The 17,185-nt window shown below is 38.9% G+C and overlaps 1 protein-coding gene across 7 annotated transcripts in view; it reads right to left on the reverse strand.

Annotated features, from left to right (window-relative positions):
- The window catches only part of LOC122983601 (cytoplasmic dynein 2 heavy chain 1), a 126,984-nt gene that overhangs the window by 64,639 nt on the left and 45,160 nt on the right, over positions 1 to 17,185 (reverse strand). For 5 of the 7 annotated variants that reach the window (XM_044353522.1, XM_044353519.1, XM_044353520.1 and 2 more), the window contains 16 exons: positions 16,978 to 17,091; positions 16,663 to 16,823; positions 15,617 to 15,740; positions 15,313 to 15,434; positions 14,986 to 15,072; positions 13,399 to 13,525; positions 12,402 to 12,543; positions 11,725 to 11,834; positions 11,308 to 11,328; positions 10,481 to 10,579; positions 8,953 to 9,076; positions 6,689 to 6,852; positions 6,131 to 6,250; positions 4,373 to 4,507; positions 3,118 to 3,261; positions 1,180 to 1,269 (listed from right to left, as the gene is read on the reverse strand). In XM_044353522.1, coding sequence (XP_044209457.1) covers positions 1,180 to 1,269; positions 3,118 to 3,261; positions 4,373 to 4,507; positions 6,131 to 6,250; positions 6,689 to 6,852; positions 8,953 to 9,076; positions 10,481 to 10,579; positions 11,308 to 11,328; positions 11,725 to 11,834; positions 12,402 to 12,543; positions 13,399 to 13,525; positions 14,986 to 15,072; positions 15,313 to 15,434; positions 15,617 to 15,740; positions 16,663 to 16,823; positions 16,978 to 17,091 — 1,884 coding nt within the window. The other 2 variants (XM_044353523.1, XM_044353525.1) reach the window with 2 other exon arrangements.

A 17,185-nucleotide genomic window follows, 5' to 3' on the forward strand; every position in this document is an offset into this window, starting at 1 on the left:
TATATATATATATATATATATATATATATATATATATATATATATATATATAAATATATATAGATATATATATAAATATATATAGAACAACCAGAGACCCTTGAAGACGAGTTTGGGAACCAGTGCCACAAGAAAACACAGATTTCCCAAAAATATGGGACGGCTTGTTAATTTTTCCCAAAGATGCACATATTATGATATTTTCCGATCTTGATTCTCTTTTCTTCTCTAATTATCCCTTTCTTTTTTCTCATTTGTTGTCCCATTTCATTCATTATCCACCTCTGTCTTTTCTCTGGATCCCTTCTCGCAACTCTCCTCCCCCCCTTGGAGTTATCTCTTTGGTCGCACAGATGGAGGTGTTGACAGGAACACTGATATTGTAGTCTTGTGTTTCCTCTCTGCTAATAAGTGGGCTGCTGGTATCAAAGTGTTTGTGTGCCTGCGTTTGTGTTTGTGTGCAAGTGTTGAGTAGATAGCCTATAGATGTGATTAGTAAGTAACAGCCCCCCTGACTCTGCCTGAAACTGTCATTACACACAAACACAAAGAAAGAGAAATTACATTTACTATTTACTGCCTGATCGATGCAATGATTGCTGTGTTGGTCAATATTTGACACTTCATTACTGTGTTAGTTGCAAAGGTTTGATTGTACAAGTGTGTAAATGTGTTTATCGGATTGTGCGTTTGGTCTCAACAATCAATTGGGAATCTACTACATATGCTACTGCTCTATACTACAACACTGAAAAGATTTCTGACTTTCTAACAGACTTATTCATAACAATTCATACCTCGGCAAAAGGATTCCACTGTAGTTGTGAGTAGTAAAACTGGGCACATTGCTTTGGCTAATAATGAATAATGTGTTTAGGGATATATTTTTCTGCATTAACATTCCATAATTTGAATTAACTTAACAGGGAACTACAGAAAGGGACAGAAATAAAACTCATTGTCTTTTTTTTTTTTTAAACTGTGTATTTCAAAACACGATGACCCGGTTTTGAAATGCAAATCTATCTGATAGTTTACATCAAGCAAAATGCCTCACTTACTTTTACTGCATAACTAAACCCACTTATCACCTATACAAATGACTGGAGTGATGGCAGGCATTTTAGAGAGGCTGAAAACTGCTTTTGGCATATTTCAGTGTGCAAATGTATGCATTACCTTGAAAAGTGACCTGCAGACGTACTCATACACCATATTCTTCAAGCTTGCCTCCAAAGCAGCTATCCTGGCTTCAGTATTCTCCGCTTCCTAAATGAGAATGTAAAAATACATAAAGAGGAGGAACAGGTGAACTAGGTGAGATGATATGCTGTCACAAACATGATCTTTTTCTCAGGGTTGGTGGTCAGTCAGATATGATACAGCGCGTGTGTGGAGTGTGTTTTATTCTAACTGAATATGTGCTAGGTATGTGAGTGGCGATGGAATGAAACCGTTAGCAACAACATTTTTGTATCATTCAACAGCCATGGACACTAAGGCATACATTTGACTTGCAACTCTTTTCCTCGCTTTCATTCTTTCTCTCTCAAATATACGATTTACCAGAGATGAGACAAGAGATGAGACGCGAGGCACCAGGGCGGTGGAGGATGTTGATGGTTCAAAGCATTTTTTAGGCTGGCGTGGAACCGCAGTAAAAAAATAATGTACATGTGGAATAAATCCAATAGTAATACATGGAGAAAGAGGGGAATTAGAGCATAGATATTTCAAGAGAAATGAATTTCTCTCTTTGCCTTCTACTCCCAGTTCAGTCTATGTGTTCCTCTTTTTCTCCTGTTTGAATCTCTGCTGAAGCCAATGCAGACTTTTGAAACTGCCCCAATGTATTCTGCCATAAATACATACAGTAGGTGTGTATATACCAGCTTTTCTGCAAGCTTCATCTAAAGACTTGTTATTCTAAGTGCCAGTAGTGTGTGTTAGCGTGAGAGTGTGTGTGTGTGTGAGCAAATAAGTGTACTGTTCAGTGTGTTATGTCAGACATGAGAGGTTAAAATTCTCTTCCAGATCTCAGGAACCATCTGCAGCTCATGGCAAATTAAACATGCTCATTCAATACAACAAACAAACAAATAACACAAAGGGAGACAATGCAGCATTCTGACCGCACTTACCGAATGTGTCCATAAACCTACCTACAAACACACAGACACACACATACACGCACAAACACGTAACAGTGGTGACCAGCTGCTGCCTGGTGACATTCTTGGATGACAGCACTGGCTCTAACAACCCACACAGGATTTGGGGAATTAGTGCTCAATCTCTCAACCCAATGTCTGTATGCCTCTGTGTGTGTGTGTGTGTCCTGGTTGTTATCAGAGTGTGTTTAGTGTTCAGATGGAGGACAGCAGTGTGATAGACAGTCGATGATGATATCCAGCAGCACAGGTCAGACTGAGATAAACTAGCAACAAGAAAACAAAAAATGAACTGAAATCAAGCTGACCTCTGAAATAATTTTAATATAATGGAAATGAAAATCAACAGAATGAAGCTCAATTTATCAGAAAGTAGACTAAATATTCTTGAACAACAAAAGTAAAATTATTGCTAAGTATGTCTAAGTAAATATATTGTCTTGCGTTCATGTTTTGGATCAATTGTACAAAAACTACTATTGCAAAAACTACTACTTATATGACCGACACACTATTTTTGCTTATCTATCTATTGATTTAATTATTTGTCTAGTTGCAATCGCAAACTATTTGGATAATCCATTTTTTAGTCATTTTTTCTAAAAAAAAAAAAAAAAAAATCTCTTGTTCCAGCTTCTTAAATATGAATATTTTGAGGTTTCTTTGGTCTTTGATGATAGTAAATTGAATATCTTTGTGTTACAGACTGTTGGTCATGACCATTTGAGGATGACCATGGGCTTTGGGAAATGGTGAACAACATTTTTCACCATTTTCTGACATCTTATAGACCAGACAACTAATTGATTAATCAAGAAAATAATCGAAAGATTAATCGTTAATGAAAATAGTCATTTGTAGCCCAACACAAGGTAAGCACATTTTAAAACACTGCTGTGCTGGATGAAAATGGAAGTACTGTGAGAGTTGTGTGGCACTCAGTCACCTTCTTGGCCTGAAGAGCTCTTTGGAAGAGACGCAGAAACGAAGCAAGACTGAAGCGGTACATGTTGTTGATCTTTGATAGGTCCGTGATGACAAAAAACATCTTGCTGGCACTCTCTGCAAGAGGCAGATAGGCATCTCGCTCCTAAAATAAAAACAAGAGGAAAGAAAAAGAAAGGACAGAGAGAGAGGGACGCAGAAAGAAAACAAGAAGCAGCAGAAAAAGAGCCACAAAGGTTTTAGAGAGTGGTGCAGAAAATACAAGAGATGGCGCAGGCGGAGATTTATATGGAGATGGATAAGCGGAAAAGTAGAATAGAGAATGTTTATTTCAATTAAGATGGAAGGTGAGGGAAAGAGAAACGAGGATAGGCAGTGTGAGGTATGATAAGACGGGAAATGTGAGAAAAAAACAGGGAGGTGTACATGAGAAAGGTAGAAACAGGGGAGATATGATAAATAAATCAAAAAAAAAAAAAAGAACCAACAGAGAAATACAAAAACAGTTCTGGTGAAACACTGCTCCCTAGTGGATGATTATGAAATGTAATGCATCTACAGTGGCTCCTTGCTTGTGCATCTGTGCAATCTGATGTTTGTAGCAGCATTTCTGACTGTTGCCGTGTCTCTCTCTGTTGTGTTCTCTCTCTCTCCCCACCACAGCCCTGTCTGTCTCTCTCTCCATTTAACAACCTCTCTCTCTCTCTCATTAGTGAGGTGGAAGAGTCTGGCAGTCGTCATGAAGGGAAATACCCAACTGAACCAGCTTCTTCTAAGAGTGCTGATGATGGTTCGTTCATACACATATACAGATTTTAATGCTGATTATCTTTGAAATTGTAAAATTTAATTTAAAATACTAGTAGAATATAGTTTGTCTATGTTTACTATATTTTATTCAAATATTATTATTATTATTTTTTTACTAATTAACTAACCTAAAATTTGTTTTAGGTTAATTGAAAAGTGATAATACATTTAAAGGACATCAAATATGGTGTATCTACTAACTTTGTTTTATTCAGAATACATATTGGCTAGCTAGGCTTTTGAGGATTTGTGTGTCTGATTACTGAAAGTAGTCTGTAAGCCAGTTAAAGAGAGAGTTCTTTGTTGTTGTTGCCAATACAGCTTTTAAAAATAAATTAAGCCACTAACTAAAAGTGTCCCAGTGAGATTGGCCAGCAGACACTGCTTCTCATGGCATTTTTTCAGAATTTGTGTGTGTCCATATACGTGTGCCTAAAATATAGTACCTGGTCCAGAGATGCCTGCAGCTTGTGTGATTCCAGTAGTGACTCCTGGATCAGGGCACTGCTCGCCTTGGTCTGGTTCAGGCTGTCTATCAGCTCCCTGTTCTCCAGAATATTACCCTGAGCTGTAGCCAGGGTCTTACACAGGAAGACGAGACGGACAGCCAGAAGAGCAAAAACAGACAAAAGATAAGGCAAGGATTAGATAGGGGCAGAGAGGACATAATTGATAAGTAAGAAGAAGGAGAAAATAGGCGTTGGGGGATTCCCAGGAGAGATTATGTTGTCATGTATCTGCCAATTGGCTGAAATCTGTGATCTGATGAGAGTTGTCATCTTACTGTATAACATCCTGATGTGGGACATTTACTTTTTTATTTATTTAAGCTTTCATTGAGTGCCATGACTCCCTCACTTCATCCTGTGGAATCTATTCTCTGAAATGAACTGATAAAATGTATTCAAATAAATTCAAATAAAATAGATGAGAACGCAGTGGAGCATGGAAATGTCAAGTCGAATATGCTCCTACAATTCCAGAATAATTACATGTCTAGTACCACTGAAGTGCTGACATCCTGCTCTTGGCACTATCTATCTGTGTGTGTGTGTGTGTGTGTGTGTGTGTGTGTGTGTGTGTCCAAATTTCCTTTAGACTGCATGCACAAAAAATGATCCTTTGGTTGAGTGTCTATGTGTCACAATGTCCATCAATTTTGCATGTATGTGTGTGTGACGGATAGTGAGACTATATATGCATTAAGCTCTGTATGTGGAAGTACAGTAAGCCCCACTTGGACAGCAACAATCTGTATGACCTTTTAGCTCCATATTCTCATTACAGCAGATGTCAAATGACACAATGCCTGCCCACACATTTCTATTTAGAAGTTTGAAATGCATGGATAAGTGAAAAGAAATCCGTCGCAAGTAAGTTGTGATTTTACTATCTACTAACATTCCCGTTTATATCCAGAAAAGGCTTCCTGACAGTTTAATGTAACATTTGCAGGGAGACAATTTTGCCATCGTTGTCTTTGCCATCTCTTTTGTAGGTATAAAAGAGACATAGTTGTCACATCAGTAATTGGATATGCATTGCCATAACCTTAAGTTAAAGCTGATAGTTTCTACTTAGATGCATGTGCATACAATATTCATCCAGCTGCATACATTTTGAGCTACCATGAGGTTACAAAGTCGTTTCTGATTCTTTTGAAGTTTCCACAAATTTAAGTTACTAAAGTCAGTTAAGGTAGTGCAGTAATTAATGCTCCTGGGTGGTGCAGAGGGAAAAGCACTCTTCCACCACCATAGAGACACAGGTTCAATAAGCAGCAGTAGTGCTTCCGGCTTGGCTGAGTCCTCCATTAAACACATTTGGCAGTGTTGGCGGGAGGGAAGCCAGTGACAGATCACGTCCTCGTTGTAGCACTAGTGACTCCCCCTGCTCGGTCTGTACACACTGTCTCGTTCTATCTTCCCAAACCAACAGTTGGAGTTTGCGACAACAGAGACTGCAGTGCTGTCAGAGGGAAATTGAGCATTACAACTTGGGAGAAAGAGGAAGCTGCACCCTGATGTTCTTAATATTGCCTAAAAAGCCATTTTTATTACTTGGGTATATAATTGTGCTTTTGTAGGAACAAATACTAGGTGTGAAAAAAAGTAGAGAGAGTACTGTAATAGGGTACTTCCCAGGCAACAAGCTTTTGCATTTAAAAATGTAGAATTCTCCGCTAATTTGTTGTGCACATGTACCTCCAACAGTGACTCTTCCAACTGAGCGAGCTGTATCTTCTTGTCTTCCTCTTGTTGTAGTAGTCTTGTTTTCTCAGTCTCCAATTCTGGCTTCTCCTGCTGGATGGTCAAGGCTAGAAGCTAAAGCACACACACACACAAACAAATGGGTAAGTGAAAGTATAGTACAGTAAGACAACAGAAACACGCACAATATGACTATATATACAGTGTATACAGTACATACTCTATACGCTATATTATTCCACTTTAAAAGCACTTGTTCCACATTGATTCTGCTCATGAAGCCCTAAGCACTAAACTGAGTCCAACTCCAAAAAAACAAAACATCTGCAGCATGTTTGAAGCTGTGGTCACAACAGAACAAAACCTTTAGTACATTTTTTAATGTCATCGTTTTGTTTTACAAAACACCACACACACTATGGTCTCACGTACCACAGAGTTTAATCACCGGCGCTCCGACGAAGTGTCAACAAATACTGAACGTACTTTAGATTCACAAAAGGCTCCATTTACTGCTGGGCTATTGTAGTAGATTGTACACATGTGGGTTACCTGTCCTCGCAGTCCTGCCCTAGTGGTAGTGAAGTTGACCTCTGTAACCACAGAGACGGCATCAGGGGGGATGACAGGAGTGGGATTCCGTGTTGCCAGGAAGAGACGAAAGTCCTCATTGTAGTCAATAACCTTGTCTCCTATCTGAACAACATACCTAGGACCTGTGTGTGTGTTTGTGTGTGTGCACATGTGTTGACAGGGGGCAGAAAGAAAAACAGTCTCTGTAAGCAATACATACTGTATCAGACAAGCTTATAACTTTGATTTCACTTTAAATCCTATCTTCATCCTTTTACTTTCTCCTCAAATCTCTGTCTTCCAGATGTCTGCAATGCAGTACTGCCATGCCTTTGTCTTGCCTCTTTTTTTCCATCGTGTTCGACACCACTCTTAAGTGGATAACTTGCCCTTTCGCACACTTTCACTGCACCCACTCTTTCAATTCAGCTTCAGATAGACAACCGCCTCTCCCTGGATGATTCACAGCCTTATGAATCACCTTCATTTTCACAGGTACAGTATGTTTCCATCTGTTTACATGTGCCCACATGATTAAAGTAGCTGTTTGCTACTGTGATTGGTATGCAATTATCTAAGCCAAGAAACTAAAATATCACCGAAAGACAGCTTCAAAACAGCCATGCATGAACATGAGATGCATTTTTGCGGTTTTCTTTTTGATTTTGTTAGAGAATCGTTCATTTTATAAAAAAAATACAAATGAACAAAGCACTACAGAGCACATCTGCATGCTGATTTTATGTAGCAAATAATAATCTAATTTCAATCATTTAAATATATAATTTAAAGTATTCCAGCTGTCTAAATGCTTCAGTGTCTCAAACACCCACCATTTCTGAGGACTTTGGATTACAATGAATAAACCCTAACGATGGAAACAGACGTTCACAAATGTGTTTGTATTTCGATTTCAACGTTCACTGGTTGTGATAACACATGCAGTACATATATATATAAACATTACATGTGTGCTACATTTTATAAATAATGGAATTCATTATCCCATTATTATCAATAAGGTTTATGTTCTTTAAGTCACTCAGGACATGTTTGGTATGTGTATGTACTGTATTGTATGTATGTGTGTGTCTGTGTGTCATTAGCATGAACACCAGGGGATAAAATAATATAAAGTGAGTCTTTTTTGCTCTATGCACTACTTCTACAGGCTCACTCATTCTAGTGACAGAGGAACAAAGACTCAGTAAACTTAAAAAAATAAAAGCTCCAACTGATAAACCACCACCTTTTCTCTTAAGTGTCCACTTCAGTACATGTATAAAAAATGGAAACTGACAAATGAAAGATAATTACTTTATGTACTTAAGAGTGACTTTAGAAGACAGCACTGACAGTGTGACAAACTTGATTCTCTCTTTAATTATCTTAATGCATCCACCCCCTTCTTTGTTCAAGCTTTTCTGTCCTTAATCATCTGTAATGCTCCTCAAAATTATGCTCATTACTTCATAATCATCTGTGGTTACTGAAGGCTTTTCATACCATTTTTACATAATGTGTGCTTGTCTCTCTGATGTCATGCTGTGTCACCTGCTGCTAACGCCATAGCTGATATGGTTGAAAAGGTAGATTAGCCAAATAAAAACAGATATTATGACTAATTAAAATACTTGTAGACTGCAGGAAAATGCTGGTATTTTTACAACTTTTAGGAGAGAATAGAGACACTTTGTAAAAAGTAAGCACATGGCTACCATTTGTGGGAATATAAAATGACAGTAACATAGTTAACAAATGAGCATTAATTTACTTTGATATTGTATATATAATGAGCAGAATTAAAGAATATCCATAACCTGAATATTTCTCATGGTGCACAAAGGAAAGATTTCGTCAGTAGGTTGAAGACCTGTGCTTTTGGCAGAATGCTACAGAATGATCAGGATTTGTTATTTTAACTTGGTTAAACAGCATCCAGGAGCAGAATGACTTGTGCTGGTTTACATCATGATTATTAAGTTCAGGCAATATCCCTCAAAATCGGACTTCACCATTTTATAGTAAAGTACCCGCATAGCAAAGATGAGTAGTCGGCTTTTTAGCTGGTAGCCAGTGCTTGGAGAACCCTCTGAATTATGATCAAAGAGTTGTGAGCATTAAGCCTGTGTCTTTTAGGAGAGAGCTGTGATGCATCTAAGAATTAAATTATTTTTTCCACTTGCACTTTGTATAGCAGTGTTTGTGAGTGTCTGTGTTTGTGAGTGTGTGTGCGTACGCACCCTGCGCAATAAGATCCCTCCTCAACAGTGGGTAGAGTACAGGTTCAACTCCATCCATCTCTTGGATGATGAGGGTTTTTCCAAATCGGACCGCCAGCTCCAGGGATGTCATGAAGTTACTATCCTATAGATGCACATAGATACAGATCCATAAGTGCAAGAATACCATGAATTCCAGCACAATACTCTGTAACATATCACAGTAATCTTATCACCATCCCCATGGCAGGTAGCAAGTCATTTTTCAGTTTACACATCAGTTTACTTTTTTAAGGTTCCTGAAAGCCGATAACCACTTACCAATGTTTTTTCCTTATAATGAGTGGTTGCCCTTCCAGTTAACTTAGATGCAACATTAAAGGTCATCTGGCCAATCTGCTATATGTGCATCCTGGCTCTGTGGCAGTCATGTCATGTACACGTGACTACAAGCAGTGAGCAACTTTCATAGCCCCCCCCCCACTCAGTCAGGGAAGTGAACCAGCACAATAACAACTCTCCTACAGCCTCATGTTCATTTATACTCATAAAGGCTGACAAGAGATCCAACAAACTTGGATGAAAAGTGCTCAAACCCAGAGAAAAAATAAAAACAGAAAAATGCAACCTATTAATCTGATAGGCAGCTGTGGCTCAGGAGGTAGAGTGGGTGGTCCACTAATCGGAAGATAGGCGGTTTGATTCCTCCAGTCCGCATGTTGAAGTGCCCTTGGGGAAGATACTGAACCCCAAATTGCTCCTGATGGCTGTGCCATCAGTGTGTGAATGATTAGATTTCCTCTGATGGGCAGGTTGGGACTTTGCATGGTAGCACCTGTATTCATTCAGCATATGAATGTGTGTGATTGGGTGAATGTGATTTGTAGTGTAAAAGCGCTTTGAGTGGTCGGAAGACTAGAAAGGTGCTATACAAGTACATTCCATTACCATATATTTTCTTTTTCTTGAATGTTAACAGATACATATCAAAACTGTCATATCAAAAGGGACTAGATGAAAATGATGCACAGCTGCTGTCCACCTTGACACCTTGTGTCTGGTGGACAGAGCAGTGGTTACAATGGATTAATGTAGGGCAGTACCCTTATAAAGAAGTAGTAAAGTACAACTTTATTGTGAGACCAACAGGTTTTGGCTGGTGGCCTTGGCCTTTGGCTCAGGTTCTCACAATAAAGTTGTTCTTTATAGTTTTGAACCCTTAATCATACTCATTGTATACTAATGGACTTCAGAATAGACATGACTTCATCAGACAAGAAGAAAAAAAAAAATGAAGGATATCCGATGACACACAAAAATGTTTGAGTAGAATTATTTTACAATCTCCTGCAGACATAAAAATTCCCTTTAACATTCAATTAGGGTTGACTGATTTTTAACAAAACATATCACCAGTGTGCATGTGTGTGTAAATGATGTTCACTTTAAACTCTCCAGAGAATGTGTGTGCATCTTTAGTCTTGAAGGTTCATCACCTTTGTTGTGTGCTCTTTAACTTGTGTATATATATGTGTGTGAGCATGTGTACCTGTTGGTTGATAACCTCTAGTCGGTGCTCTTTGAGATGTGTACGTAGCCACTCTGTAGCACGGGATGACGGGTCGATCAGGAACGGACAGGCGACACTCTGAGCAGAGAATAATGATAAAAAAAAAATGTGTTTCAGTGTAAGCGATTTTGGGAAAGTTTTACTCAGAAAGGGACTCAGTTAATGAGTAAAAGGGGGTGTGTGTATGCGTATGAGAGTATGTGATTGTGAGTGTGCATGTAGCTCAGTCCTGTCTCACTGCTGTCATGCTTATCGACCAGCGTCACTCTTATGCCAGGCAAAGGAATGAAGTCACCACCCTCCTTTCATCCTGTGCTCTGCTATTTCATGGTCTCTTGCTCAATGATTCTCCTTCTCAAACCTATTTATTTGTCTGTTTATTCCCTTCCGTCATTTCTTACTCTGTGTACTGATCAAGTAAACAAATTATTACTGAATGGTATCTCATTATGTTGCAATTTCCTTTATACTGTCTTTGTAGATATTTACTCAGTTTGACTGAATGATGTGACTCAGTTGTCCAAACAAAAGTAAGGGTTAAACACATCCAAAAAGCAACAAAACCAACTAAAGTCAAAAGTTTTTTGGGTATGTGTGAATGGGTGAATTCACGGTATGTGAATGTGAATCCATACATCAAGATACTTCCTCCAATTTTCATTGAATTTCAAAGTATGCGGTAGTTTGAGTGTATATGACAATAACCACAAACATGAAGGGAGACACACACAGGAGGTGAAAGAGAGAGAGAGGCTACACTAAATAAGGTTTAGGCTACAAGGATGAGTGATGGAACAACTTCTTACCCGTAACTTGAGTGCATTGATCTGAAAGCAGGAATGGTAAAAACAACAAACACAATACAGACAAATGGAGGACAGATGAATGACAACAAGAGCAATTGCTGTATTTATATTGTACTTTGATGCCTTTCAAAAAATGACAAACAGTGTAACATTGTAAACTGACATAAAATGTCTTTTAGAATAACTTCAGACAAAAAGCAACAGAACCAGGTAGAGAAAGAAATCAGTGAGAGAAAAAAAAGGAAAGAAAAGAAAAAAAGAGGAAATATAATATGCTATGTATCTAATATCTATTATTTGTGACTGAATTACTTTAATACCACAGGTCAGACTGTCACGTCAACAAAGCATATTTGCAATGACAGTAAAAGTAGAGAGATAAACAAAGACTGACAGACAGGAAAACAGACTTCTAACCTGTAGTATGACTAACGCATTCTCCATGGAGAGGTCATCAGATGGCAGCCCTTGACTCTTCCAGATCAACTGTTCACTCTCCGAGCACAGGAACGACCGCAAGTCGAACTCTGATGCGAACACACACAACACAAACACGCATTTATTTAATGGTTGTTATATTTGCTTGTTGAGAAGAGTGTCCAGTAACCTCAGATGTTGAAGTTACTGGACAATGAAAAAAATATATATCATACTTTAAGTTGGGCCGCCAAGTAATCCTGATAACTACGTTGTGGAGAAGTTATTCAGTGGACATGGGGAATTAGAAACAACAGCAGGTTAATTTGTCAATTAAAGTATATTAAAAATAAATTCACATGATTTTGTGAAAGTGAGATTTAAGACAAAACAACATACAATAATTAGAAATGGCAACTGCTTTAATGTGAACTGTTGACTACAGTAGGAGTGGTTACTGGTTAAGTGATCAAGGAATCCTAACATACTTCACTTACAGAATTATTTAATCAACACTCATTTAGTAAACCGTAGGAGCTTGCAAGTGTTGTATATGTACCATATGTACAGTGCATTGCGCAGTGTGTGTGTGGTTAATAGTTTGTTTGTGTGGGCTGTTTAGAACAGGAGCTGGCATATGCCGTTGCTAGTGTGTTAGCCTGAATAGTAATATTTACTCTGCAGTCCAGACTGAGCCATCCATGATTCCAGACAGTGTTTTCTACGATCTTCAGGAGCTGCAGACAGATAGGTGATAAAGGCTGCAGCAAGCATGGCCCTCAAAGGAAGCGTATCCAACTCATTCTTTATCTCAGACATCTGATAGAAAGAGACGCAGATAGAGAAAAAAAACAGACAAGACAGGGGGAGACAGATCAGAGAGATGTTCTCAACTTTCTCAACTAATGTAAAAAAAAGACTGATGAAAACTGAGAAAGATGGAGGAAAAAGAAAGGTATGTATTGCATGTTGTTTCTAACTTGTGTTAAGTGCGCGTAACATGTGACAGGACGGAAACAGAACAGGAACACACTCGCAGGCTTTGGAGCTAATGTGACATTACTGCAGTCATTTCTAAGTCGATCAGGATTCATTTGAGCACCACAAATGCAGGACGTCATGACCATGCAATCTCTCATTGTATTAATACTGCCAAACATCCTGCCACCTATTATACTTCAACTCAAAATGTGTCTATTTCTGCAACACTTACTCTGTAGTTGTGTTCCTCTTTGTGTGATTCTACCTTACCCTGAGACACTTAAACAGCTTAGAGGTATTAACATATAGCTAACCAAAGCTGCTGCACAGTGTGCAAAAGAGTTCGAGATGAAGTTTGTAAGTATGTGTATGTGTGAGAATATGGAAATACGTGAGTAGAGAGTAAACTGGCTCTTCAGTGCGGGCCTTGAGGGAGGCTGTGAGTGTGAGGGTGTGTGCGCAAGTGTGTGTGTCAGGAAGAGATTGAGTGTTTTAATTAAGGTGCAGACAGATGCTGTGGAGAGGAGTAAAAACAGCCAGAAGGGACCTAAGACAGCAGGATCCCCCCCCCCCCCACACACACACACACACACCTCCTGTTGCTCTTACATGGTAAATGAGCCCTTTTTGGAATTAAATGTGTATAACCTCCCACAACAATACGCACATCAACGCACCCATACAATAAACTACCTGTGCGTTCCAACGTGTGTGTTCTCCGTCCAGTTGTGATATGAGCTGCTGGGCAGCAGTGATCGTGTCCTGAGCTTTCGTCACCTCAGCCTCCAACTTAGCTGCCTCTGCAGTGTGACACTGAAACCTGAAGAAAGAGTGAAAGAGATCAGTAAGTAAATACTGTAAATATGCTTGATATGGGCTTATTAGAGATTGATTATGAAAGACTGACATACTGATACTTTTTTAAAAGACAGGTTCACAATTTTTCAAGTCTGACTTAAACTAATAGTCAGGTGCCTAAATGAACATTGACACATATTTTCTAGCTTCAATCATTCCTTCTGTTCATACTGACCATTAAGAGATCCTCTTCATAATGCACTTTCAATGTAAGTGATGGGGCCAAAATCCTTTTGTGAAAAAATATATTTAAAAGTTTACCTAAAGCTAATACGAAGCGTCATCCATCCAAATTAGTCAAATCAAGTCAATATCTTTCAAAGTTACTGTGTTTTTAGTGCCAAATTCCCTCTTTTTGTTACAATACTTCCACTGCAGCTGAACAAGAGAAAACTGTCTGTCGAGACACAAAGGCAATTTTCTACTTAAATGACTGTAGCTGAGGAGGATATCTACTGTGTTTGACTAACTAAGACGGCTGAAGCCTCATATTATCTTCAGATTAACTTTTAAATATCTTTTTTCTCAAAACGAGAACTGTGGATTTTTTCATGCCTTACATTCTAAGCACTTTTGAAGGAGATCATACGGTCAGTATGAACAGGAGGAAGGACTACAGCAAGCAAAACCTGTTTCAATGATCATATGGGCACCTAAATGTTGTTTTAAAAAAGATTTGAAAACTTATCAAAGAATAGTGCAAGTAAGACATCTTTCAGTTCAACTCATGTTCTTATGAGATAATCATAAGAACAGGAGTAGATAGGAAGATAAATGGCAGGACAGATGGTTGGAGAGAGCAAAGGTGTAAGATTATGGATGAAAGAGCTCAGTCACACACTCATAAGGGCTCGGTCACATTTGCAGTGTGAAGTTCACCTTTGGCTGGACATTGATGAGTCTCACTATATAACAGGTCAAAGAATTTTAAAAGAGGATGGAAGTAACCTGACCTTCAGGGCAGTGTTGATTGTCTGTACCCTTGTTTATGCATGATGGAAGAATGCAAGCAGCAGAGTAGGAGGGATGCTGCATGGCTTGCAGTGAGTAAAAGGCCAGGAACAGATGATAACAACAAATGTTTCTTTCTACTTCTACTAGACTGTTTGCAGAGTTAGCTCCAGCAGTTTATGCTTGCAACCTAATTCACACAATTTCCAGTCCTACTTGCTTTTCACCACAGAGTAAATTTTGCTCGTCTGACCACACAGTAAGACAATGAGACAAGTTGATTTTTTTCTTTTCTATTTTAGTCAACTCGAAGTCAGGGCAAGTCACAGGGGATGATTATCACTGTGAGGTTGAAGAATTAAGATTATGGTTTACAAAAAAAACATTAGAAGGGTAATTTAGGTTAAATATTCAGTAGTAGGGATGGGAGGATCAAATCAAAATCAAGTGGATGTGAAGATGGAGCCATACTTCTCTTTCAACTCGTTGACTTTGGCTCCAACAGAATTGAGCTGGTCCTCAAGCTTATTCTTCCTACTCTCAGTTTTCCTCAGGTTTCTGGACACACAGACACACAAACACAGGAAAGTATTTCATCATCAAGACTAGGAACAAGACCACAAGCTCACTTTTACTTACAAGCATGAAATCTTTATGAAAATCACTTAATGAAAATCAGCAAAGTTGGAAATATGAGATTTTTTCCATTTTTTCTTTATGTATATAGCTGTATTAAAAATGCAATCAAAATCTTTTTTTAGTTGTTTTCTGGAGTGGTGTGTGTGTGTGTTTGCCTACTCTAGTAGCCCAGCCTGCTCTCTCGACAGTGGCTCTATCCTCTCTAGTACGTGGGAGTACTGGACATTGGCTTTGACCCAGGCAGCCAGAGGAGCAGCTGCCGCACTTGCACGTTTGGCATTCTGATAACAACATAACATGACAACAACAGTGACATTACAACTCAGTTGTTATAACAGTAGCTGAAATACAAATACAAATCTTCAGCCAACAGCAACAACAAAACAAAAAAAAACCAACAAGGGGTTAGTAACATCCATCAACCATACATCTCATTCTTATTCTGCTGCCAAGGCTAGCTAACCTTGGGGTCAAAAGAGGCCTTGTTCCTGTTGAGCAGCTCTTCCACACTCTGGCGAATCTCAGGGGTGATGTTCCTGGCTTCAAATGTAGCTATGTCCTCTCTCACACCACGCTTAGCCAGGAAGCTACAGAGAGGAGAGGGAAGGGAATAAAACAAGAGAGAAATAGAGAGCCAGAGGATGACAAATGGGTAGAGGTCAAATAAGGGAATGAAGAAAGAGAGACACACATGGAAGATGATGTGTGTGAGAGTGTGATAGAGACAGATCATCGGGGAGAGAAATAAATTAAAGTGACTTTTCAGCCCGAAAATGAGGAAGTTAATGTTAATTCAAGCCTAACATTATGAAACATAACGTTTTTTCATCTCTAATTAAGCACAAACAGTTGCAACTCATTTTCTTCATTACTCATATTTAACAAATCCATCTCTGCCATTCTGTCTCTTTCGCTCTCTCCCTCATACATACACACACACACGCACACACACGCACTCTCTTTGTTACTAGAAGTGTTCAGAGCAGAGTTGGTTCACCCAATTAACATGAATCATTAGCGGGGCAGAATGTTTTTTATCTGTCTGATTCCCTCTAAAGGTGCCCACGGTCAGATGAGTGACTTGTACCAAAAGCTAATTTAAATCAACACAGAAATTGCATAGAAAAAGTCATACAGCATGCATGCATGAGTGCATGACACACATAAATAAATAACAAATTTATCATGCAAAATATGTTACATATACTGCTGTCTCTTTTTGACACATGGTTTAATTTCTTATGAGCCGTGTGAATATCCCTCCTTTCTTCCCTCCCTCCTTTCTCTTTCAGCCCTTTCCTCTTCCCTTCCCTCTATGTCAATCAATCCTTTTACACCCCATCACCTCCTAACACCTCTTTTTGGTAACCCGAGAGGTGTTGAAGATTCTCGTCAGTTTAATTACTCCCAACGGTATAACTTTCTCTACATCTATCTATCAATCCTTATTTTTCGCCCTTTCTCTGTCTATCCTTTTGCACATTCTCCTCCATCTCTTTCTCCTCTCACCTCTTCATGCTGACCCAGGAGGTGTCAAAGATGCCCATCAGTCTCAGTACCCCCTCCAGGATGTCTCTGATGACATCAGGGGGCATGCGGAGGGAGCGGATCTCAGACAGAGCTTCAGGCTTGATGTTTCCCACAGCACGCTTTGCTTCATCTACCAAAGGCTAGAGGGCCGCGATGGTAAGGAGAAGGAGAGATGCAAAAGGTAAGTAAGGGATTAGAAGTATGGAAAAGTTAGAGGGTGGCTGTATGTGTGTATACTTGTGGTAACTTATGTGTAATATCATACTGACTGCACAACTCAATCAGACAACTTACTTGTACTTCCTTCAGCTCATCATCAATTTTGGCCTTTCTCTCTTCAATCTTGGACACTTCATGAGCCATCTTCCCTTTTATCTTTTCCATCTCTGTCTTCTGGTCACTGGCATTCTGGATAACCAAAAAGATGTGATGCTCATCATGTATGAAATATAAAAATATAGCCTTCAAATGTGTCAAATTCTGAAGCAGAATAATATTATAA

The sequence above is a fragment of the Thunnus albacares genome, chromosome 6, assembly GCF_914725855.1.
Source record: "Thunnus albacares chromosome 6, fThuAlb1.1, whole genome shotgun sequence".
NCBI classification, from domain to species: Eukaryota; Metazoa; Chordata; class Actinopteri; order Scombriformes; family Scombridae; genus Thunnus; species Thunnus albacares.